The 27518-nt window shown below is 38.7% G+C and overlaps 1 protein-coding gene across 1 annotated transcript; it reads right to left on the bottom strand.

The window, feature by feature from the left end:
• Nucleotides 1-130: 130 nt before the first annotated feature.
• Nucleotides 131-9983, bottom strand: zgc:153993 (uncharacterized protein LOC767645 homolog). The gene is made up of 6 exons (XM_044354651.1): nt 9772-9983; nt 7134-7182; nt 6374-6535; nt 4841-4973; nt 2921-3025; nt 131-2790 (listed from the first exon to the last, which is right to left on the bottom strand). The coding sequence occupies exons 1-6, from the start codon at nt 9839-9841 to the stop codon at nt 2692-2694; spliced, it is 618 nt and encodes a 205-aa protein (XP_044210586.1). The 5' UTR covers nt 9842-9983; the 3' UTR covers nt 131-2691.
• Nucleotides 9984-27518: the final 17535 nt, after the last annotated feature.

The raw sequence follows: 27518 nt of genomic DNA, 5'->3' as shown, positions 1-27518 counted from the left end.
CTGCTTATAGGCCCGCCCCTTAAAATTGGATTTTCAATGAGCACAGAGAAACTTTTCACTTTCAGCAGATGAATGTAAAAACAGCCTTTTAGTGTCAAACTCTGCACATAGATCATTCTGTACGGTGAAGCTCAAACATTCAACTGAAGGAACGAGAAGAAAAACATGTTTTTGAGTGGAGGAGCACTTTAAGTCTCTTCTTCTTTCAGTTGTCAAACAAAAAGGAGTATGATTGTCCAAATGGTCTGCTATTGTTAGGTGGCTCCTTCATTCACTATCAGCAGCTTGACATTTGTTCTGTTGCCTTTGCCCTTTTGTTTATTACTTAAGTCAAACAGAATAAAGTTGCTCTCATTTACATCTTTCTATTTATTTGGACTGCATGACACAATGATTTGATCCTGGGTCACAAACCTGCTAAGCAGCAGTTTCTGGGCTGCTGCATTGACTTCTCCAGTCAAACAACTATTTCATACTCATGCAGTTGGCTGACAATATTTGTCACATATAACCGGGAGCTCATCACAGAAAGACAGAGGCAACAGAAATGAGCTTAACACTGCTGGTATGGCCAACGTCTGTGAATGATACATCATTGCTTTCAAAAACCTGTTTCTCCTCTCCACACTACAGCATTACAAAAGTCTTCACATTTTATTAACAGGGACACAAACATTGAACAAACAGCTTTTTTATACCTTTGCTAGTAAAGTATATGATGTTAATGTTAACGTGGATCTACTAGCTAGATACTTGAGCCAGTGTGCTATTCAGACGTGTTCACAGTAAAGTGATGGCTATACATACAATAGTTAATTAGCTAATAAAATGACCCTCTGTAAACACCAGCAATGAAGTGACTATTTCACTGTCTAAAATAGGAGAATTCACCAAACCACCACACTGCTTCTTTGGTAAAAACTCAAAGGTACAGTACTGTGTACATAAAAACTTAAAAGGATAGGTTCACATTTTCAAGTCTGTCTTAAAGCATTAGTCAGGTGACCAAATGCTCATTGAAACAGGTTTTGTTGTTGTAAACATTCCTCCTGTTCATACTGGCTATTAAAAGATCGCTTTCTAATGTGCTTCCAATGGAAGAGATGTGGAACACAGAGTTGCTCTGTGTAAAAATACATTCCAGCGTTCACTTGAAGTTCTCAATACGAGGCTTCAGCAGTCCAAGGTAGACAAATCAAGTGGGTATCATCTAAATTTACAGTCTTGCACAGGCTGCAGTGGAAGGATAGCAACAACACATACACTCAAACTGTTTTAAGAGGGGACCTGTTTCAGTCCAATATCGAGAGGAAGCAAAACATGTGTCAGTGTTCATATGGGTACCTGAATATTGTTTTAAGACAGAGTTGAACCTATCCTTTAAAGGAGGGGAGTTAAAAAGAAACATTTCAGCGAGAAACACCCGACAACAAGTTTATATTCTTTTGCAAGCTGAATTTTAAGATTACATTTATAATACATTAAGCAATTTAAACTAGTTCGTTCTAAGATTCTGGGTGAATTTCCGATGAATTCGGCACTGTGATGTATTGTTTGTTGCAACAACGAGGCATTTCGAATTAGTATGTCTGACTGACTTCTTAGCAACTGAGGGTGAGGCTCACTGCTAACTGATAAACACATGATTTCTCAGAGAAATGTTGAAATAATTAAAACTAATGGCATTAACTATGTAATTGTTACATGAGTCAGCACACTTTCACACAAGGGTATCATTAAAAGAAAACTGTAAAGTGGGAAATTATTCATTTCTTAAACCAGCCCATCCCAATGTGCAACTCTTTTGAAGTCTGCTGAGACAGATAAGTAGAGGTCTAACTTGATTATCTACCTGAACTCAACATGGACCTGTCCATTAATTAAAAAAGGTAGGTCAACAAAAGGTAGTTCACACTCAGTTTGCTGATGTGCTGCTTCCAGTATGCTTCAGGATGGTGTACAGTACTTGCCCTTGTTAAATTATCCAGCTCACGTTTTAAAAATGCAACCTCTGAACTGATACACAGCAAATAGCCAACATGGCCGCCTCTTGCCAACATACAATTTTTTTTAAGGCACAGGTGCAAGATAATGCGATGAAGCTACAGCACATCCAGGTCAGTACTTTGTTAAATTTTGATTGGCTGACTTACGATGCAGTATATGCTGTTGATGTCATCAGACTCTTCTTCATGTCCCATCAGGTACAATCCAAATTTTGCTGACCTGCTGAAATTTAAGTTGGACCCCAATCAGAACCTATGTGGACTAGAAAGAGTGGACCTGAGACCTGGTTCAGGTAGGGTCATGTCCTCAGGTCTATGTGAAGACGTGTACAGCTACATCCATTATTCATAAATACCATCATCTGTTGGCAGAAATGCTGCCGTAGGGTGTGCTGCTGCAGCTCTTGTAATTCCATGGAGGATATGGAATAGTTGCTGGTGAAGGCAGACGGAGAGGCCCGGCAGACAGGTCCTTGTACATGCATTTTTTTGTTCTGGGAAACCTGAGAAGATAGGAGGTGTTCTCCCTCGTTGTACAATGCTTGGCCTCCTCTGGTTTACAAGATGGAGGCTGAGGAGTGGTTGTTATTCATGTCTAGAAAATGTCTATCAAAAATGAATACGGTGTGTTTATCCAGGAGCTGGGACTGCAGCCCTGGTTGTGAGGGTGTGAGGTCTGATGTTCTCAGCGTGTCCTCCTGTAGTAAACAAAGGTTGCCACCAATACTACTGAAGCTGCTATGGCTACTGTCCTCCACCGAGAAATGCCATTGATCACCCCTTCCTGGAATGAAAAAGAAAGCAAGATTAAGAGCTTTGGACCCAAGTGACTAGTCCATACTTATAAACCACAAAGTCTTAAAGCAACATTTCAAACATTACTGACAGATTTTTATGGACAATGAATGACTTACCCAGCCTCCCTGCTGAACAATCCAGGAGTAGAGCCTCTCTCTGATGACCTGGAGAACCCAGCTGATGACTAGTCTGATGTTTTCTAGATGGTTGGTGGTCAGTGCCTTTAAGAGACCAAAACCAAAACACCAGTCAGAGCAAGTTTTCAGGGATTTGTGTGTAATGTAAAGCCTCTTTCACACATAGTTCCCAGTAAAACCTTTCAGGCACCTCTAGTGATTTTCACTATTCACACATGCAGCTAAATTCAAGATTATTTCCGTCTTGCGCCTTTTCACACGTCATGGCAATGCCGGAATAGATGGGGCAAGGGAGAGTCCAGCAGACGGCGGTAATGCAACACTTATGGATGCCAGCCGCCATAAAACTCAACAGAAGAAGAGGGCGAAACTCATGAAACTCAGATCAAACTTTCAAACTAGGAAGTTTAGTCGTAAAAAGGAGATGTGACGCGGCTGCCATGTTGAAAACAGACGAACAGACGAAACCAAGCACCACCCAACTCGCAGTACATCACCCACACATCAAGTCTTGTGATTGGTTCACTCGCTCTGTGTGGAAGCGTCAGATGGATGTAACCCTTTATGTGCTTGTCCCTGCAATGTTACTGCTTTCACTCACAACACAGCCGTACCTGCATTTTGCCTGAAATGTTACTAGGTCTTCAGGTGGGAAATTGGCAGTACAGATTTCCCTGAATATCAATCCTTCCTCCCATTCACGCATGACCCCATACAGGAAATGTTCCTGAACATTTCAGTGATAGACTGCATGTGTGAAAGCAGTTTAAGAATGAAATCCTTAAATTATCCACAAGTGAAGCTCTGTTCACACAGAAATGTGCCACTTTTTGAACACAGATTTGAAGTGCAGGATGAGTGCCCACATGTGTTGGGGGAGCACTGCATGTTTTTTGTCACAGGGTGCAAGGTAGGAGCCAAAATAAACAGTGTGTCCACAAAGTCATTTAAAAGTGGATGTGAAGCTTATATGAGACTTCATCAGTCTGAGTTAGTCATATGAAGTGGATATCTGACACATTTACAGTCTTTTTAGCATCAAATGTGGTGGAAGTATAGTAACAAAAAGAGGAACTTTGGCACTAAAAAGACTGTAACATTGAAAGATATCTACTTGGTTTGACTCATTTGGATGCTGAAGCTTCATATTAGCTTCAGATAAACTTTTAAATACGTTTTTACACAGAAGGAGGACTGTGGATTTAGTCCCCCATCACTTACATTGTAAGTGCATTATGAAGAAATCTTCTAATGGTCAGTATGAACAGGAGGAATGATTACAGCAATAAAAACCTGTTTCAATGTTCGTTTAGGCTCTTGGCTGTTGTTTTCAGACACTCTAGAAAAATTGTGAACCTGTCCTTTAATTAAGAACAAAAAGTGAGTGATAATTGCAACTGTAGAAAGTTGTGAAGTGCTCCCAGCTATTTTGGGCGAATCATCAGTTCAAAAGATGAACAACTGCATTGGAAAATATCTAGTTCTTTGATAAAGTCAAAGGGACATGTGGACATAGAAAATGTTGAGGTAGAAGTTAACTATGACGTCTAAGGTGCATTTCGGCAAGAAACATCTAATAACAAAGCATAAAATTCTGTTACATGTGCAGCTAATGGCAGTCGGAAGCTGTGCCGCTCTGATGCGCTCCTCTGACTTGCTTCTTCTCCACAGCAATGGCAGCTGAGGCTCATGGGTATTGTAGTATTTTGAGGCAAAAAGTCAAAAATATGTAAAACTGGTGGTCATAACATAAACCTAAAGGACGCAACATTATCCAGGAGAGTCCCGTGTTTCTATGTTAAGTAATACTGAGGATATCACTGAAATAAAAACTGGGAATACAGAATGGAGGAACACTGTGGGCACCAGCGTGTGTGAGAGGTCTGTTCAGTGCGTTACCCTGTGTATGAGTCTGTAGGCCAGATGGAAGAGAGCCACCACTCGACCCCAGTTGATGCCGTCAGCAAAGATGCTCCTGGCTACTTTCATGAAGATGTCCTGAGCACAATTACCCTGAACCTGGTTGATGAGTCTGATAGGAAGAAATGGACAGATTGAAAATGTAACAATGGTCATAGTAGAGGTGTGCACTGGCTTTTGATGAATTTCATGATATTTTTGGCCATAATATTTGTAGCATGAACATTTGATATTAGAACATCCCTGGTTCACAGTTCAACAGTCCCACTTGCGTTCATACTCATAACATGTTCATCTTTCCCTGCACATTAAAGGCTACTGAAACCTTTATTCATTAACTGCTCTTCTAGCAAGGTTCTATTAAAAATCACAAATCAGAATGCACTAGGGCTGCACAATTCATTGAAATATGATGATATATATATGTTTGCATTAGTAAGAGATCCACTGCATCAAACCAAATGCTCCCCATTTCTCCCTAAGCTGCATCAACAAATGACAAGTGTGCATTAGTAACACTAAGTGACAATTTGTGAGCAGAAATTGGGGGGCAGGATACTGATTGAATAAATCTAAGAGACCGAAAAGTAAAAAGTGATGAAAAAAAAGTCTGTTTAAAGATAAAAAATAACATGTCAGAGTTTCTGGAAACACAGTGACAGTGAGGACGAACAAATGTCCAACCACAGTTCTGACAAAAAGTGCCATAAAAAGTTGTGAGCTGTCTGCTGTGTGGAACTGGATTCAGAGACAGTATTACCAGTCAAAAGCACCTCATTACTTCACACACTAATTAGTACAAGAACCTAAAAGGTCAAAAAGGCCAATAAAACTTCTGCAGACAAGACTACAGAGGCTAAAAGTGAGCAGCCTGTTCATGTTGATGTTGTGCTACCTGCTCTGATGTTAATAATCAATGTCCAGCAGCAGTTGAGGCAAAAATACATTTTTTAAAAGCTGAAATACTGAATTATACATGAGCCTGACTGTTTGTTATTATCAGGTTAAATCTGGCTACAGGTAAACTGTGTGTGAGTTTTCTTCGATAGGGCTCTACAGAGTAGACAACACAAAGATATTCTTAAATATTCTTAAATGTATGCATATGAGCTGTCTGTTTTAGAAGAAGCAGTGCATCATTTACTAGCAGATAATAATCATTTAGCTTGTACTGTCTGCATGAAGATAATATGGATGGCAAAAACATATTTTCATAAAAAAAGTGTCCCTACAAAGAGTGAGACAAAGAGTGAGCAAAAGCCTCAGTCACACACACAAAAGTTTGTGCATTATGTAAAACATGTCTCATATTTAACACAGTCTAAACAAGAGACAGGTTTTACACTCTGCTTCTGCTCACAACAGGTATGTATAGTGAATGACAGGGTTCGATTGTGTTCAAGTGTTTGAATACTCAAACCGCAGACTGACATTCAAACACAGTGATCGCTGTTGACCAATAAAAATCCTGGACAGACGAGAGCACATCTACTGGATCTGTCTGCAGCTTACCGTTGGAGCTCAGCGTTCTTGTTCAGCTCATCTGCAATCTTGAGCAGCTGTTCCACCACTTCTTTGATTTGTGGATCCTGTTGTTCATTTGGCCTTCCTCCCAGATCCTCAGAGGAGACATGCCGAACAGGGTCCTCCGTATTTATGCGCTCGATCACGTACCTGCAACAGCGAAAACTGCTTCACCGAGGGCATACCACCAACGCTTCTACTAGCAGGTTACAAACCAAGCAAACGCTGATCATCATACAAACATTACATCCATTCATACATTTTCTTCATCATCTTATTAACTAAAACCTCTCTGTGGTCTCTCAAGAAACATATGGTGGGGAGGAAGACGGTAATATAATATAACTGTGTGTTTTGACAAAGTGGTTGTATTAGGATTTATAATATAAAGTGATTCCAGCTCCAGTAGCAACATGGATAACCCTGCTGCCTCGCGACAGCTAATGTAGCGTTACTTTTTGACTGAAAGTAACCTTTTTGTGGCTGTTGTAATTTCTCTAAAGTGTAAAAATTTTACACATCATGCCGAAACTAAAATTTGAATTACTTCGGCATATGGCTCAGCTCTATATGGACTATGCATCTCATGCAAGTTTACAGTCTCTGCAAGTAGATTTTCAAACACCCTGACCCTAACCCTAATAAACTATGGGTTGGTTAAAATGTAAAGTATACAATTTGCAATAAATTGACTAGCGTGAAAAAACACAGGTATGGTCCTTTAACAAGCTGTTAAGACAAGACTTACCCTCTGAGGACCACCGCTCCTATCTCCATGATGGGATCGTCAATGACATCTGGAACAATGAGAGGATGATTAGCACTCACAGTTATTTCATTATTATCTGCATTGTTTGTGAAATTTTCAGAAAGGCATAAGAAAGTAATGTCATTTTCTTTACATAGACAAAATATTCCTTACATTTATTAGGTGCATCTCTATTAATCTGTTTTTTTTTCACATTTGAATTTGCACATCAAAAAAAATCTCACAAGAAGAAAATAAAGTTCTCTTCCACTGAAGAGATGAAAACATCAGACGTGTGGAGTGATGAGGAGACAGGAGCGCATGCAGCATCATGTTTTCTACTTGATTTTCCATCGTTTGCGGTTTGACTGACACTCTCATTCATCATTTCATTGAGTCCTCTTTTTGTGCAATTGTTTAATGGCACCAGACTTTATTTATTTTGATGAACCAGCTCCTAATATTCATAGAACAGTAAGTGGTGGTAATAATGCATTAATGTGCTTTAGAAGCTTTCCTGGAAAGCGAGTTAACATTTGCATTACATTTGGATGGAAACATGGCTGATGTTTGTTTGAGGTTTTATAGCTGATGTTTCTATGTTTAGTACAGCATCCTGTACTACTCACTCTGCAAAAACTGCAGTATAAGTGTACCACTCATAAGAGGGTACACTGGAAGCTGTCAAATATTTGCACAATCCTTACTGGGAGTGATGGTTTGCCTTCCAGCAGCAAGACAGTGGCAACAGCAGTGCAGGCCTGAGGAAATCATTGCCCGGAGTGTCATATTTAATTAGCCTACTGGTTTGGCATGGTGATATTTTTATTGCAGGTAAATACTAACATGACTAACTGAATACAAAAGAAAACATGTAACTGTGATTTGCCTTGAGTCACACTATTAGTGCTCTTTGGTTACTGTATTTTTCCACCACTACATTAAGAGAGGTCCGGATGTAAATACACACTACAGAGTGTAAATGGCAAATCTCTACCATGACTTTCATCCACACCACAATTTTGGAATTCTAGTTTTCAGCAGATTACGTGCAGTGCCTTAGTAAAATATTATTCATTATATTAATAACTGCAGTTGAATATCATTTGAATTTTCCAACATTTATTAACAACACTAGAGCTGCAACGATCAGTAGACTAATTAATCAGACAGTCGACTGTCTTGATAATTTAATAATTGCTTTAGCCTTTTTTTTAAGCAAGAATAGCAGAAATTTGCTGACTTCAGCTTCTCGAATATGATGACGTAATCTTTGTCTTTATCATAAATAAAGTTAAACTGATTATCGCGCGGTTTTGGACTATTCGTCAGAGAAAACAAGACACGATGATTACATTGATTAATCAAGAACATTTTCCGCAGATGAATCGATAATGAAAATAATCATTAGTTGCAGCCCTAAACAAAAATATGAGTGGGTGCAGTAAACACCAGTAAAATATTAGAAAATAGATATAACAAGGAGATTATATTTAATGTTTTATTTATAAAACATCTATAAAGATACTTTCCTTATGTCTCACAGAGCTACAGATTATATAGAGACTTTATGTAACTTTCAAAGAATCATTGTAACGAGATACTTCATCTAAAAACAATGATCTATGAATGTGAAACTTGCTCAGTCATAGCACAATGAATCATGTCTTTGATCGAGAGGACTACAATGTCTGTTACTACTGTAGACAAAATATACATTATAATAGTGTGATATTTAGATGGATAACGAGTCTTTTTTTCTTTTATAATTGCTATAAATCTTTATAAGATCATCTTTATAAATCATCAGTAAAATCTTCACATATGTAGTATTACATAATCATATAGGCTATATATTTGCTGTCAAAGTTTCTCTTTCACATTTGTCTTCGCGTGACGACATCTTCACCTTTCACTATCGGCGGTAATTCCGCCCTCGTCTTTAAATAGCAAAATAAAGCTGTCATCGTTGTTTGTCAGTCATGTAGCTCTTGGTGGTAATTGCTCTCATGTTTGCTCATGTTTTCAGAAGATATTGTTCATATTGTACATCAAATAGAATCTGAAACTTCGTCCAAACTTGTCAATAACACGCTGACTCATACGGTCTGGTTTATTACCTTGTTTGTCACACGAAAGTTACCTGACCGGACAAAAATAAGGCCTCTACAGGTCTTTATATCAGAACCAACTCAGTTCAACACTCACCAGCTTCTCTCAACAGTCTGAACCGAAAGATGGTTCAACCAGCAGCGATGAGCCGGTTTTAAAGTACACGATTCTGCTGGGTTTTTGGATTATACCGTCTAATTTATAGATTATGCAGTGTATAGATTATACAGTTAACGGATTAACAGAAGGACATAAAAAGCCACCACCTAGCCACACAAAAACATCACTTTAACCAGGTTGGTTAAAGTCTGGCAGGTAAGCGGTTAACGTAACCAGAACAGCTGGCTAAAAGTTCAGACCTGAAATACTCATCCGGTCTCTTTATTCTTCATCAGTGGCCTAAATGTGTTTATACAGGACCTAGCTCACTTTTAAATATAATATTCACGCTGTTGAGAGGAGTTTAGCCAGATTTGGTGAATATACAGCTCGGTTAGTTAACGTTAGTGAGTTAACATTCACATACCTTCCCCACCCACGGCACCCTGAGGCTCCTGCTCTCCTTCCTGTTTCTCCGTTTCTCTGCTGTCAGCCATGGCTCTTCTGTCAGCTGGGACCGAACAACGACAGGATAGATGTTTGATCCCAACATGTAACGTGGGATCGGCTGAATAAGAACTCTAGTCCCGGATGTGCCCCTTCCGTGAAAACTTTAAGCCTCCCACAGAAGAACAAGGAAGTAACACGGAAACGCGCAGCCGCAACCGGCTGGCACGCCTCGTTTTTTTACCATGAATGGACACATCCAGGGATTTTACCCTATAACATCCAAAAAAACATAACCAAGTCACGTTCAACTCTCTTGTCACAACATGATCTCATTGTTGTAGCAGGTATTCATCATCCCCGCACACTACTGTGTAAGAGTAAGGAAATGTGATGATGATGAAGATGATATATGATCTGTGGGATTCTCACAAATTCTGTGGACCGAGTGAAAACATTTCTCGTGATAACCACAACTGAGACATATACCTGCCTTTGTCTGCTGGGAAAGAGGTCTTACATTTATTCAATCAGTATAAACTGCGTTATTATAAACCTGCTATTAATACTTTGTACTTCAGTCATTATTCAACTTTAGATTATGGCTGCAACTAACAATTATTTTCATTTTGGATTAATCATTTTGTCTATAAAATAGTGAAAAATGACCAAACTGATGAGTTCAAATGTCTTGTTTTGTCCAACTAATTGTCCAAAGACATTCAGAAAAACATAAAGACCTCACATTTGAGAAGCTGGAACCAACAAATGTGCGGCATTTTTGCTCGTAAAATTATTAAATGATTCAATTACCAAAATAGTTGGTAATTAATTTTCTGTCAGTTGACTGATCAATTAATTAAAAATCAAATAGTTTGGTGTGTTATATTTGTTTATCTATTGGGCCAGTAATCCCTGCACACTCTTCTTATGCAGATAATTTGGCACAGGTGTGACTAATGGTGTTAATAATAACTGCATTCCATTTCTGTATCGGCTCCCGGGGAACTTTACTGGAAGCTGTTATCAGTGTTATTAGCTTTTCCTGCTATGACAGGTCCAAATGTCTGCAGTAGAAAAGCTTGATTAGAAACTGAATGAAGTTCAGGCCTAGATTCACCAGGTTAATAATTTAGACCAAAAAGGCCCAAATAGGTGTAGCCATAGACATATTAAATGAACTCCATGTACCAAGATCTGCTCACCATGGACATACACCAACAAAGTTGTTGAGTCTTCCTCTGGCTTCAGTGGTTTTGGTCAGTGAGTGTGAGCATTACAGCCCTTCTCTGGCTGAGCTCTTTATGAGACTTTTTCATTTTTATTGGACCAGATGGATCAAATATGATAAGAGTCATTTCTGGGTGAAGGTCAGACATGTGTTCTTTGTTTTATAGCTGTTTCTTTTTTAATGTTTGTGTATAGGGAGTCTTTTTAGGCCAATGGACATAATGTGACCTGCATTTCCTACTATTGCCACAAAGCCAAATCACCTCACAGCCTGGCACTGTTCCTGGGACTTGGATTGAACCCATAGCCAGAAGGTCCACTTCAGTTCCACTAAGGCTACTGTAGGTTAGTGATAAGCACAGAAATAGGTCCCGTGTGTGTTGCTAGTGAGGCCATGGTGGGCTACATGATGGTGCTTTGTTTTTTCTTGGGGCAAAAGTCACGTTGTAGTTTTATTGTCAAGGCTTGTGTTTTGACACAGGCACACCCATGCAAATCCAATTTATTTCAGTTTCAATATACATTTTTCAACAAGTAGACACATTGTAAACTCAGAAACAATACAGCCTTCTTCTGATTATGTCAGTGGTGTCAGGAAGGCAGATTAATGTGTGATTCCTCCCATCATCTATCATTCATGGCAGTTCACACGTACAAAGTTATTCCCTTTCAGCTGATAAACTTACTTTCTAGTCATCAGAAGCCATCAGGTATGTGTTCCCTCTGCAGTGTGGCATTGAGGTGACTCATATTGTCAAAGTGTGATTATGTGTGCCAGTGCCACTGGTCACCTTCATGAAATCTTGCACAAACAAGATCTGTTGCAAGATAACCACACACATTTCTTGTGCTTATCACACTGGTTGGTCATAACTTTGTTCTCTACCTAGCTCCCCTTTTTAAGTAGTACAAGTCATCAGGACTGTTGGAGACATCTTGAGGATCCACTGGGAACACACAAGTCACTCAGTTCCATCAAGTAAATGAAATGACTGAAAACAATCAACAATTATTTGTGGACCATGTTCCTAATGAGAATTGCCAGCTGTCAAGGCTTGAACACAATATTATTTATATCATTTATGATATATAATTATAAGACTAGTGAAGTTATGGATGACAGCTGGACTATTGAGCAGGACATAACAATGAAGATGATCAAGCCAGTGAGCCCAAGCACATACAATGTAGATATAAGGATGGATGAAGCTGCTGAGTATCTGCTCTTTGCTTGGCTGAGAGAAGGATTTAAACCCAGCTTAAAGGTAAGTTAGGTCAGGGAGAGAGAGTGGTGTTGCCTGTAATGATGCCCACTAGATTTATGATGGCACAGCCTGATACCTACTGCACTGACAGGTCAAAACATCATTTAACATGAATACTGGGCCTCCATAGAAATACTCACCCAACTTCTGGCACATTTTACTATGTATTGATAACTTTCCAGTTTGGTAGAGCTACACTATTGTTGCAAGAAGATGCAGCCAGAAGATCTAATGAGCCTTCTTTACAGGAAACATTTTAATATGTCATAGCAGGAAAAGCATAGGTGGAACTGATGACATTATTGATAATGGGATGAATGGGATTCAACCATCAATAATTGCTCCTGTGCTTCTCTTGCTTTGACATGTCAAAATGTCTGCTGTGAATAAAGCAGACCCATGTGGGCCATGAGGGTGTTTTCTTCAGCAGGCCCTTCTTGTGATCCACCTTGGCCCTACGAGTGACATACAAGTAGCCTATATATATGCAATTCTATATGTCAGTTGGGTTCACGTGGACATCTCTGTTCCTAAATATGTTCAGCTGAGATATTATGACTCAACTGAAGGGGATCTAAACTAATAAATCTTCTCCACACACAGTAATTTGGGATGGGTTAAAAATGATCATATGATCATAATTTTGGTGGTTAAGTTAAACAAATTCATGTATGTGTAGTTTTTTTTGAGACTGCAGTAGTGTTATGTGTTGTTGCTGTGGCCATGTCACTGAGAGATTCTGCTCTCACCGATGAGTTATTGAGGTTGCCAAGGGAAGTGACTTTTTTTCACTATGCATTGTAAATTTGTTGGTGGTTCATATCTTCATGTAGTGGTGAGGTAATATGATAACTATTTAAAGCTACTTAGCTCTGCAAAAACTCTTGCTGTTTAAATCCTGCCTCACAGATTCACATTTTCTTATTTGACTTTATGAGAGACTTAACTAACATAATATGTTAGAACTATATATTATATACTGTAGGGTGGCAATTACTCACTTTCATGTCTATTTGGGCTGTTATTTTGAATCAAACATATAAAAAAAAACCCTGCAGAAAACCCATCACCCTACCCTGGCTCTTCTCACTGGAAGCCTCAGAGATGACTGAAGCATCAAACTGCATGACACTGTCAGCTGTGAGCGCTACAGGCAGGCTCCTGGATACTCACTCAGCCTGATTAGACCTCCTCCCAGGACTGACTGTGTTTGTGTGTACAGATCATGGAGCAGGGTTTTCATCAGTCAATATGTGCATCTCAGGGGCGCAAACACACTTTGAGCTATGCTACATTGATTTCTTTGCTACATCATTTTGTTTTAAAAACTCAACTCAAGCACAAACTGCAGCTTGAACATTGAAGCTAAGGGTGCTATAAAAAAAGGGAACCCCTTTCGCTTGAATTCATTTCGCTCAACATAACAATCATACTGACAAGTTCAACAAATTTATGACACTTTGACACATCGTCATTCACGCAGGAAGTCGTCGTCTTTCCTCTCTGAGAAATTCAAAGGTCGCATACAACATCTTCTGTTTTCTTTTTTACTTTCTTCTGTGCAGTACAGGTCAGCAGTACACATTCCTCCACAGAAGCCATATTTGTTTACAGCTGTGGTCATGGAAACACTCTGATTAGCTTTATATTGCCTCATTGAGGATTGAGGTGTATCACCCCCATTGGTACATTGATGTTCACAGCATTTGGGGCCAGACGTTGCCATTTGTGCACTTGTGTGGAGCATATTACGGAGAGACTAAATTAATTGATTAAGTTGTTTCAATCCAAGGGCTTCTCCAAATAAAACCAAGAAATGCTGAAATGTTGTTTTGTTTGAGGGAAGCAACTGGCTCATCCTGAGTGGATGTTGCACAGACACGTGTCTTCTGTTCAGTTTTATTGTGTTGTTTTTGGCGTAGAGGCGATGACACTGATGTCACTTGGGGAGGAGGTGCAGGTTTAGTTTAGTCCTCTCATCCATCATTGCCGAAATGGCACTAAATATTGGACACATCGGAGCTTTCAGAGATTCATCTAAAATAACTGTGTTGGCTTAATTGCTGATTGGCTGCCACACAGAGCTGTCAGGGTGGTCTTTCCTCTCTATCCCACATTATTAAAAGTGATAGAGAAAAGAAATAAATCTTAAGAGCTTCACCCGATGCTGCTGGAAGCTACAAGTATAACTGAAAAGCAGGCAAAGGAACAAAAAGAATAACAGACTCAATGAACAATTTTCAGCAAAGAACTCAACAAATACTCCTACCGCTTACAGTAATTGGATTCAGTTTCGTAATGAGTTCTGGACCTAAAAATCATAATTCTTTTTTGTCAGACCTAGAGTTTAGTTCATGTTTGGCTGAATTTTTTTTTCATAGTTGTAGTTCAGGCTCATTTAAACTGCCAGGGAACCTCTTTTTGTCCTGTCTGAGTGATGGATGGCTTCTAAGCTGGTCATTCCAGGACTCTGTCTTTCATTTCATGTCATGTCTGTGTGCTGCAGGTCATTCCCATGTTAAAATTTCAAAATTCCTCTTTAACTATGCCTTTTTGGAGAATAATTCTCAATTTGATGGATGTTATTAATTCTTCCCTCAACCATATAATCATATAATCTGCTGCACCAACAGAAAATATAACGTGATATTGGAATTTCAGAATAAAATGTGAGTTAAGTCCAACCAGAGGACATTTTTGGGTGAATGATGCCACCTTTCAATTTAATAAAAACTGGTTTCAGTTGATCTAATTAGAAAGACATGTTGATCTGAGATGAGGACAGTGGAAAAACACAGAGCACAATTACTTACAAATACTTGGATGCACATAACACTAACTGTGCTACAAAGTTGCTTTTTTTCATAATACATTACTGTGATGTTGCTGATTACTGTATTAAAATGAAAGTGAAACCAGTCTGATCTTATGAATTTTTATTTTACACCTGATTTAAAGACCGCCACATGATGGCGATGATGAGCCACGTATATATCACCCCGACTTGCAGGCGCCTCCATGCTTTGCAACCTTTTCAGTAAATAGTCAGTGGGTGTGTAATAGATGGAGCAGTGTAATTTGATGTTTTGATGATTCGTCTCCCCTCACCACGCCCACCCACCCACCACCACCTGCATCACTCAACTAAAACCAGATTGTCAAGTTTCTGTTCAGCCACGCGAGTGTTTGGGTCCCGACATGTTGGTAGTTTTCCACTGGCATCACAGTGTGCTAATATGTAAATAATGGCTGGTGGAAATAGGGCCTTAAACATGTAACATCAGTCATTACCATGTAAAATGTGCGGAAAACAAAGCAACCAGTTCAAAACTTGAACTGTTTTAATTTGTTTAATTAATCTTTAAATATGAATCACTTTGATTTAGTTATTGTTTACTGTTAATCTTTGTATTAAAATACCTGCCATTCAAAAATGTGAGTTAAAGAAGGTCTTACCTTGTATTCTTAGGTTGTCAGCCTACCCTTTTGTGAAAGTTTTGGGGAAATATTCATTTTCTTTCAGACAATGAGATGAGAAGATCAATATCAATCTTATATCTGTGTTACGTAGGGAGCTGGAGTCAGGATAAGATCGGTGTAGCTTAGCATAAAGACTGGAGGCAGGAGGAAGCAGCTAGCCTGGCTCTGTCACACTGTATTTCAATTGTTTAAACCTGTTCACCAACAGAAATGTAAAAAGACTCAATTTTCACAAGTTGGTCACAATTGTTGTCACAATTCTTTGGTGAACAATAGTTGGGCTATTTTGTTTAGTTAAACTAAAAGATTACCATAATGGAGTGTACCTAACTCTTAATGTAGCTTTGTAAATGTTTTACTGTAATGTAGATGTATGATGATTTGTACCTTTTCTTTCTGCCCTCACCCCCATTAAGGTCACAATGGAGATAAGCCTTATGGTATTTGTATTTAGCTAGTGTATTGCTGTAAAACCTCTTTAAACATATTCAAGAAAATATCATTATAGGTATACTTGGTGAATATAGAAAAAATATATAGTTTTTTTGCCAAAGTTAGTTATCAGTTATCTTTTTATTCTCTCAGATAAGCTAAGATCAGGTTTACTTTGTCTTAGTGTTGTGAGACCAACCCTGAAACCCAAACACAATGACAATGACAAACTGTAACTTGAAACCTTTGAGAGGAATCCAGAAAGATGACCCCTCTCTGATGAAGCAGATGCCAGGACTTCACTTAGACCACAGCCTAACTAAAATTTTGTCTTAAAGCATTTACAGTGTGTTTAATCTTGAAGAATGTTGTCTGTCTCACCTGTCTTAATGATTTTAATGTGCCGGTTTTTAACAGTACTTAAATCCTCTAATCACTACTTGAGGCTCAGTTACAATTTAAAACTGTTTGTCATTTGTTAAGTGAAGTGACATTTTTTTCACCCATTTTTGTGACCAAGTGATATTAAAACAGGTCACTTTGGAAGTCTATCATAAGCCAAAATATATTCAATGAATTTTCTCTCTTTTTGAAGTTATTTTTGGACCCTTGGTTGATAATTACAGTAAAGTAGTATTAACTGTTTTTTTTTTTTTTGGCCAGTTGTGGGTAGTGGGACAAGCTGTAATCACAAAATTGACATATTATCACCTTCTAAGGTTTATATGACTAATGTGTTAGCAAACAGTTGTCTATTTAAACATCAAGTAGGTACTGAGCAACATTAACATTAGTTTGGAGTCATTGTTCTGGCTATCTGATGAATCTAAGACCAGAATTCACTCTCAAAATATCTGGCTTGCTAAAAACTTCACTATGCTCAAGAGCTAGTCGCTAACAAGCTAATCACTAATGTGCAATGGGTTTATCAGGGCTTGTTTACAGAAAAACAGCTGCCTGGCTTGAAATGAATGAATGAATGTTAGGTTTTACATTGCTTCCAGACAGCCAAGGAAATTTCACCTTAAAGGATTGTTGTTATTGTCAACACATCTCATGTACAGAGCCAAACCATAGACTGTATATAAAGATGGACATAGCAAGGTGTGACGTCACCATTTGGTTTGCATTGGAGCTGGTTTGAAGCCCAGAGTTGCTGCTTATTGTCAGCGCCATCTCTTCCGTTTGGAACCAGGACCTTCCATATAAGTAGTGTGGGGAAACATGCCCTGCTACCTCAGACCAAAGCTAACGCTAACTTAACACCGAGCGGTGCAGACTTAGCGGTGCTAACATTAGTTAACTAACACAGCAAGTATCGTTATCAAGTAACATTAAGCTTACCGAAATATTGTAACAATAGTCCAACTCAGTGCAAGACCTGCAGCCGGGGTGCAAACTCTCAATCACAGCTGTCAATCAACACCCAATGAGAGACATCAAAGCTACTATTCGTCTTATATCTTATCAATGGAGAAATAATTTCCAAAATGACCATCAGCACATTTATTAGAGGGCCTGAATTTAGAGATTGAGACCATAATCACTCATTGACAAAAAATGTATTGACTTAGTATTTCATGAGAGAAGGTGACGCTTTCTGAATGGGAGTCTATTGGAGCAGTCACTTAGCGACCTCAGTGGCATTGCTCTTTAAGGGACTTCCACATTGGCTTCAATGTCAAGCCGTGATTGTTGCCACTTGAGTCAAACCAACAATGAACTCATCCTACTTAAAAGTATTGTGTGTGTATCCAAAGTCTGATATATCTTATTTCTCTGTGCTGTAGACCAGTAGTTTGATTAGAAATGGCTCCAAATGGTAAAAACAGTAATAAAATAGTAACCCTCAGGAATGAGGTTCCTTGTACGGCAGACACCACTGCACATGTGCTGAAACATGGTTTGGTGTACGGAGTGTTGCTAGCTTGTTGGGCTATGTATCACAACCTCTTGACTTTGTACTGAAGTTCTTTGAGTAATTTATAATATAGTACAGAGTCAAGAGGTTGTGTAAACATGGTGTCTGTAATGTTTCCGTGCAGCGGCATCTGTCGCACTAGGAACCCTGATGGTTATCTTATTGCTATATTTACTATTTGGGACGGTTTCTAAACAAACTACTGTAGCCACTGTCTTCAGGTACAAAGGAACATGTCACCCAGTACAGCAGCGTGGCTCATTTTAATAGTTTTTGAACAACAACAGAGGTCTACAGCACATGACCCCTAGCTCTACATGAGATTTGTTGACAATAAGAAAAATATAGAAAATCGTGAATTTTATCCTTTAATGTAAGCTGATGGAGTCTGTTAACAGGTCCCCTTACTGTCTCCATGTGTACATCACTGTCAAGTCCTGACATGCCTCCACTACAAGAACTCCTGTGAACCGTGACTGATCATTGATTACACACTCACACCCACAAGCGCACGCTCACACAGGATTAAGTCTTTCTTTTATTTGCTTACAGTAGCTTTGCCTTCAGGACCAATTCATTTACAGGGTGTATGTGTGAGAGAAAAAAAACTACAAGGCCATTATAACCTGGAAGCAGCCTGTTTTTGTTTTTAGCTTTAGTTTTAAGAAAACAGAGGCTACAAGAGTTAATTTTAAAGTAATTATATTTTTGTCAAGATAGGTTTTATTGTCATACGTGAAAACACACACACACACAAAGTTGCCAAGTTGTATCCCATCACTCCTGACCGACCACTGTCTATCTGCATAAGACTGTGAGAAAATGCCCCTAATCTCACTGTCGGCTGCGGAGGGGTCCAAACTAACAGCCTGTTTTAATTTCAGCCTTGTCATGACAGGAAGTGTGTGTGTGCATGTGTGTGTGTGTGAGAGAGAGAGACGGAGAGATAGAGATTGTGTGTTTGGAGGAGTGGGGGGACAACAGGAAGCGGAGAGGATGGTGCATGGGAAACAGTTAATGGAGTTATTTTTGCTGGGGACTCTGGTGTGAGGAGGGCTGCTTGACCTAGGTCCTGTTCACACTGATGCTAAATATGGCAACCAGGACTAATATTAGTGTTACCAGTAATCTGTCACTGGATGTTGATAGTTCAGCTGGGGCAAATGAAAAGAATTAAAGATGAATGCAAGATAAAGACACAAATTACGTAACATATAAGAAATGAATGAATGTCATACATGTTAGTCTGACTGACTCGCACAATTAAAACAGGACAAAGGAACATCAGAAAAAGTACAGAGGAACTATCCTAAGTCAACATGTTCTTTCCTCTTTCCGTGTAAGCGCTTACTTCTACTATACATAATGTAAACAAAGCCAACTGGCCAGTTCTTACTACTACTTTTTGCAGAGTCATGGTGGAGTTGATGTATGGGGTATCATTGTCATAAATAAGGCAGACTGGGAGCATACAGGCAGCTCAGTATTTTTCAAGTTCAGTGCAGACATGCAAAGAGATTTTCTTCCTCTTCTTTATGTTTTTTGTCACTTTATTATTTTTCCTTTTTTCATCTTAGGAAAAACCAGTGCACCTATGTACAAACATACAACAATAAAACAATAAAGTAAATAACAACCAACAAACAATAATATAAAAAAACAATCATAACATGAAAGTGGTCTGTATGAGTGAGTTTTTTGTCTTAAATGTAAGAAATGATGAAAGTGTTTCTTGACGCACACTTCCTCTGATAGAATGTAACTCAGTACATTTACTCATGTATCGTACTTAAATACAGATTTTAGGTATTTGTACATTACTTGAACATTTTCATTTCATGTCACAACTTCTGTGTCTAATACATGTAGAAGAAGAAAAAGAGATGTGATTGAATAAGCAGTCCGCCTGTAGTTTGGAGGTATTTACTAAACATCAACAGCTAGCTTAACGTTAGCCGCATTAACTGCTGCAATGTTCTCACAGCCTCCAGCTCTGAACTAAACCAGCTGATTCCTGAATGTAGCCTTACCAGTGGCTATAGCCACATTAGCCAACATTAGCAAGCCAGCTAAGAAGACACAACATGTAAATAAGACAAGTTTGGAGTTAAAACTTAAAACGTCAAACTGCATGTGCACACCTCCAGCCTCCGCACCAAGCTAGCACGTACTGGACCAGTCTGTCCACTGAACACACAGACATGCACATTAATGCATCAGAAATAATAATCCATTAATAGAATATAGTATAACATTCACAGGATCCATTTACTCATTTGTCTCAGTACTTTTGATACTTTAAAGCCCCTGAAACTTGGTTTCAAATCTTGACTAGTTCTCTATAACACAAAATAAACATAAGTAAATGAGAGAATTTGGGGGGGGGGGGGGGGGATTCCCTTCTTAATTATTAATATTATAAATATTATTTATATATTATTATATATTATTTAGCAAGAGCTTCACATCCAAAAAATCTGCAAATTTTCTTAAGTGTGACTGTGTAAGTGTGTCGTCGCATTTTGAAATTAAATGTTGCTAAATTCTGATTGGTGCACAGAATCATGTTACATCACCTTTATCCAACTGCACTTCAAACCAGTGAGAACAGCACAGCTAAATTCCCAAATCCAGATAGCCTCTGTGTGAAGTAACCAAAAACTGTTCTAACTATGTAGAAAATGAGAAATACTACAGATACTAGAAGGTGGTTTCAGGAGGAACATTTTGGAATCAGGAACAAGCTGACAGGAAGTGTAATGGTAGTTGTGCTGCTCTTAGCTGGTAAAGTTCATCAGAGTACCTGCCACTTATCTTAGGGTGATATCTAGCCTGAGGCTGAGGGAAGGATCACTGGTAAACAAATGCAGGAGAAGACGATGAGTGCAACAATGATAGTGATCAATGTGTTCTAGAATGTTCCTCCCTTACCACCACAGCTTTGATCGGCTCGCTCTCTGTCAGCCAAACTCTTACACCACACCTGGCATGCTACATGTCCACAACATTATGACATCACCGGCAAAGCCAGTTCCATGCAAACAGGTGAGAATGAATACACAAGACCGCAGACAAAGATAATGTTGCATATTTTAATTGTGTCATGTCTAAAAAAGTTGCATATTGCAGCTTTAAGAAAGTTTTCTCTTCAGAATCACAACAGGAAATGGTAGTTATAGATCATCAGAAGCAGGGTTAGGGGTCCCTTCTCTCTCCCACCCCCTCCCTCTGCCTCTCTGGTAGCTGCTGCTTCCATGCTTTACACAGACCTCACACACTCTAAGTACCCTCTGATGATTCGGTTTCTAGGAACAATCATTTTCTATCTCCGACCAGCGTCATCTTGACCTTTCAGCGTGTTCACTTTAAACTGTTGGCTACTTATATAATGAAAGCCGAATGGTCAAAGTTATTGAAGTTTTATCTGATAACTTTGTAATGTCATATAAAGTTATGATAACCTCACAGATATTGCTTGACCATAAAACTCTCTGAGCTCTCATTAATATGCAGCTTCCATTGAGCCACTGATTTTTAGGCTTCGTTCACTGTAATTGCTCCACACTGAAGTCCACTGATTTTACAAAATCAGTCAACTTGTCATGGAGAGCACTGCACAGTACATAAAAAAAGATGTATAATGTCTGTATGAAAGCCTGTAGTGGGTACATGTGTATATTGTTGTAATCTATGTGCAAACGTCTTCTAACAACCTCTGAGAAGGATCAAACAGAACCATGCACATCTGCTTCACACTAATTTACACACTGATTTGAATCTACTGAGGAGGTTGCAAATGAACAGGTGCACATAATTGTTGCATACTGCAGTTTCTTCTCTCACACGCCACCTAAAAACACCTGTGAGGCAGTCTGTCCCCCCTCCCTATTTAAATATAGCCCAAAAAAAACTATACACCATGAATATCTATGATCATAATGCAATTAAATCCTACAATAAAACCCTAAAGCCTAAAATGACTGATGTAACTTAATAATGAAAAAACTATATATAAATGAATAAATGAATCAGCAGGATTTATAGGGAACATGAATTTCTTATGAGGAAACACTACACACTGACAGTACCACTGTTGTGAGGCAATTATTTGTGTTACATAGTTACAGCCTGCATATTTAAAAAGGTAAATAGAGGGCTATTTTGTAGCTCACATGCATCTTATCGAAACTGTGTTAACATTGTGTTGGTTGCCGCAAACAAAATGATATTGGTTCCCTGAAGCTGCCTCATACTTCCCTCTATGTGTTTCCACAGCCGGTAGAGTTTGTTGATAGTAAAGATGACACGGAGCAGGTCGTAATCTTCAGCTCTACTGTCTTGCTTTTCACTAAAGCTAGACAAATAAGCTGTCCCTCATCTAGCAAAGCACTCATTTCCGCTGCAGACATTCTCTTTGCTTTCATTGTTACTCTGTATCAAGAAATTGAATGTAAGATTTAGAGAATGTCAACACTATTAGTCTGGGTAAATGTACCATAGTGTCACCTTGGATGAGTGGTGAAGCCGGTGCTGAAGTTCCTCTGATGTCTGCTACATACTGCTCTAAACCCTCTGACTCTACTGTTTCTATTCAAAAACTCATCACTTCTATCTTGAAATTGCATATTTTCTTTCTACAGGAAGTTATAGTTTCAGGAGTTTTCTCGGGATTTTGAGAATCATTGTTCACTTGAGGAAATATTCAGGCTTAAATCGAAGTCTATTTTGGGGCACGTTTGCTTGAGACCTGGGTTTGAGACCTGGTATGGGAACCCTCCTTCTTTACACACAGAGTTAATGACATTTTTCTCACTTTACTTAAAGAAAGACTTAGTTTACTTAAAGAGTAACTTATAATCACATTATAATGCATTATAACAGTGATTATAATGTATTACAACCATGAGAATTATAATACACTTTTTCCTTGCAAAAAAGTCAATGAATGACCAGCGATTACCTTGACCTTATAAGTCATTATAAAATGTTTTATAATGCGTTATGATTATTGTTATAAAGAATTATGAATATTCACAAGTGCTTATAACTATAATTATACAGTGCTTTAAGCAGATTATAACACATTATAAGTATGTTTATAATGCATTATGTTACCAAATATTTCTTTGTTACTCATCCAACCTGAGGTCCACTCCAGGTTCCTTTGATGAAACTTGTATTTTCTGGCTTAAATGTGATTTTTCTACACAGGACAATAACACCTACAAAGAAGAACAAATCATTGATACAGAGATTGTATATTGTATCACCCTGAAGAATTTGAATTCTTGGCAGTATCTGTCTCCATGTGTTTATTCACAATGTTAAGAGCCAGCACAGACAAGGATCTTGTGTTGTAGTGGATGACAGCTGGGAATCTCAGAACCATTGAGGCCATTCATGCTAAGAATAAATCCAGCTCACTGAAAAGCACGTTGAATAAAAGCACTGAAAAGGTACGTTAGAGATTCAAAAGGTTCTGGCAGCATCACAGCACACACATTGTGTCGAGGTCAGAAACACAATATTGCTGTATTACTGGTCCAAATTCCTCTTCAAAATTTCCACCAGAGCACAATTTGTTCTTTGGTGAGAAGATGGGAGCACATGGAGGTGACGGAGGTGGCTGGAGTCCATAGAGGGATGCTGAGAAACTCACACCTTCAGTCTGAGACTTGACATGTATGCTCAGTACATTCACTCATAACTGAGAGATGAAGAAGCTTCTTGATTATTCCGAGTTGGTTGTTGGCACTATTTGAAATGTTGAGCTGAATTTGATGCCGGAGGTTGGGTGGCAAAACTTGATCCCAAGTGTGTCACCTCTACTTTACCTGCTACAGATGTTTTGTAAGCTACAAACAATTGGAAACTATTATTGATAAGAACAGTAAAGTTGATCTAAATTAATGGCAATTTGCATAACGTAACGTTAAACTCATTCAACCAGGGCTAGGGACTGTGCAAGCATTATTGGGGTGGTGATTCTTATTCTTATTCTTTATTTGGGTCCCTATTAGCTTCCACAAAGAGGTCGCTAGTCTTCCTGAGGTCATGAGGGCAAAATTTTATTTTTTTCAAGAAAATTTCAGAAAAAAGCAAGGCCCTACCCAAGATTATGGAAGTTTTCTTCGAACCTTCCTCTTGACTTGAAAACTGTAAAACCCTCCCAGCAATATGTCAAATACTATAATAGTGTTAAAATGGTACAACTTGTTTAATCATGTACCTGAACTTAAACTTAAATATCTAATGTGTGACCCACTGCACAGAAATAGATCTGTTGTCCTCTGCATTTGTGCTGACAGTTGTCTCTTTGATGTAACCATTTACTATATTGCAAAGGAAGACTAAAATATAATAAATTATCAATTTAGGACAAGAAAAAAATGAAACACCCTCCCCTGCTCCTCAAAAGAAGTCAGACTACCCCACCTTTAGATAAAAGAAAAATTACAAGACCCTCCTCCTCTTCTGACCCCCTAATCAGGCCCTAATTTACAGTAAAAGGGTCCTCTGATATTAACCACCCGAACAATGATACAAAGGACTGAACATGGTCTGAGACGGAACTTTTGACAGGTGTACCTGTGTCGGGTTAAGGCTAAGTCCTGTCCACCTACTGTTTAACCTAGGCGGGTAGGATTTTCTACAGCTGTGGATCCATCATCGTGACAACATCAGATACTATAGTCTTGGCTTTGGATGCTGGGTAAGTACTTTTTCATAAAACGATGCCTGTGTGATTCTACCGGCTCCCATCTGGAGCAGGTTCATGGTCACTACAAGGTCAAGATCAAGGACAAGAGGATGAATTTCTTAACATTCCACTACTGTCCACTACTTTACTTCACTTTGTCACTTTTCTCAGGAATGTGAGGAAACTGCACGATCGTGTGGAATTTTTTTTTTTTTTTTGCAGATATACTACAGTGATGCACATAAAGGGATGTGTTGACATGACACTCTGAAGCCATACAGCTCAGGTCACCAGGTTGAAATTATCTGTTAATTAATTTTTTTCATTTAAAAAAAACAAAACAGTTACTGTTGGGTGGATGAAATGAGTATCAGACATAGTTAGCACTGTACTGCAACACAGACCTGTTTTCTTGGGTGGGCCCCTTTTCACCAGCACTATAGGGGAAAGGTTAGACGTGACTTGATCTTAGACCTTCACACATGCATTTAACATGCATCTCTCAGTTACTGCAGTCTGACTCCAGTCTGCTGCAGTGAGGGCAGTAGGTTTTACACTTAAAACAAAACACAACTTGTGCTATTATTATTAATAGTTCTAACAGAAGGCATTCTTCACGGCTGACGTTTCAAACATCAAGGTTATTTTAAGAAATGTGACAGTGAATTCTGCTGTTTCTTGGGGCACCACTCTGGGAGTTTTCATTGTATCTTGCTTATATTTGTGGACACAAAGTCACTAATATACAGTATGTGTATAAAAGGAAAGTGTATATCAGCAAAGATATTTAACAATATGTATTTTGTTTTTCTGTTGATTCAGCCTCTTAAAATAATATATATCATAATGTGTGACCTTTTTCATTTTTAGAGCAGGTTATTGGTGTTAATATGCTTTGTTTGATGGTGGCATTGGGCTTTTTTTTTCTCTACTCAGTCATAGTGAGGAGAGATTAATAAAGTAAATTTATTTATAATGATAAATGCAAATAAATAATAGTAATTTCCTTAATGTAATCCTGTTTTCCAGCTGGCTAAATAAAGAACTACATTACAAACTAGCTGCTGTTCTGTGGAAACCATGCCGTGAATTAACATAACATTCACACTTCTGTAGAACTGGTTTGAAGGCTAAAACTGTTGGGTGGATTTCAGTGGTGACTCGTGCATCAGCATTAGTTAACGAGAACAGCTATGACTCATAGGATAGGATACACTTCACATACCTGTAGTGACGACAGAACCAAAGATTTTCCTTGAAAGTATGCATGTGTGGGATGATGTGTATGCTCACGGTTAAACCTGAGAATCCTCGTGTGGATGTACGGCGCTGTGACCTCTTCTAGGTGTGCTTTTGTGGAAGATCATGACAAGAAATAAAACTTTTATTGGCTCCATACTATTACAAACCCCAATGCACAGAAGTAGATTTATATGTACTTCTACTTCTCTTGTGTCCTTTTCTAGCAATTTCTGTTTCTTCTGATTTCTTTATTTGTATCTTATTTTCTTTTAAATATTCCATTGTTGTATGAAATAAAATGTATTACCTAGATGTGTTTTGTGATTTGTTTTAAATCATGGCTACACAGGAAAAGAAACTAGCCATGCTGTAGCCATTACCACTTTGTATTTCAGTGATGGCAGCCCTCTTTCTGAATCTTTCTGAGTCTTGTTGAAGGTTTGGGTGTGGCCTGTAAAACAACACCCAGGGCCATGGAAGTCTTGGTATTCGTGAGAAACACAATAGGAGGACAAAGCCCTGATCATGTAAATGCACAGTTCCCTTCCCTCAGACAATCCCCGCTCCGGCGCTTACCTACAGCCCTCAGAAGGCTTGAATTTCAATCATCAGTCCCCCACTGTGTCCACACTGACACCCGTTTGGGAAATATTTTGCAAACAGCACTCCCTGGTTTTGATTTGCCACTCTTGTGGCTTTAACACACCTGTTAAAAGTGTTGCAATTTATCTCACTCACCTGCCATTTCTTAGCGCTTTGACTCATGTATAATACAGTATATTAACACTATGTGTATGTTTTGGCCACATGTATGTTTTTATTCTGTGTGTACTGTGTGAACCACGTCAAAAACAATATCTAGCACCTTGGAAAGACCCATTTATATGTAAATATATGTAAATTTGGATATCTATCTTTAAATGTTGATAGGAAAACGCACCTGGATGGAGACTTTTGGTTGTTTGGTTGGTTTGCACAAGCCAATCTGACTCTTCCATACACTGTATGCTGATAAGTCACAACATTATTTCTCTCATAGGAACTCTACTTGGATTGCTTTGCATTGACTCCTATGTCACTTTGAATGACCATCCTCTTCTCAGAGTGAGTGCAGGGGTGGGGGTGTGTTTTGGAACTGGAAAGCCACCCGGCGGTCTACTGCAAGTCCACACATGCCTGTATGTGAATGTTTGTCTCATGTGGAGACTCTTTGTCTGCTTTGCTGAAAACATGTTATCTCAGAGTCCAGTAACATTACATAAAGATGAGAAACACCTGCAGATATTTGATCATCAACCAAAATAAAAGACAGGTGCACAGGTGCGGATCTTATAGAACATTTACTGTAGGTTTATTTTAGAATATTCTCTCTCCGGGCTCCTGGCCAATCAGCAGTCCTTGGTCTTTACATTGTCACGTTGCATAACCCACCAATGACTTCATGTTCTCCCAGAGCT

Source organism: Thunnus albacares, chromosome 1 (genome assembly GCF_914725855.1).
Source record: "Thunnus albacares chromosome 1, fThuAlb1.1, whole genome shotgun sequence".
NCBI classification, from domain to species: domain Eukaryota; kingdom Metazoa; phylum Chordata; class Actinopteri; order Scombriformes; family Scombridae; genus Thunnus; species Thunnus albacares.
This window is presented reverse-complemented; position numbering and strand designations above follow the sequence as displayed.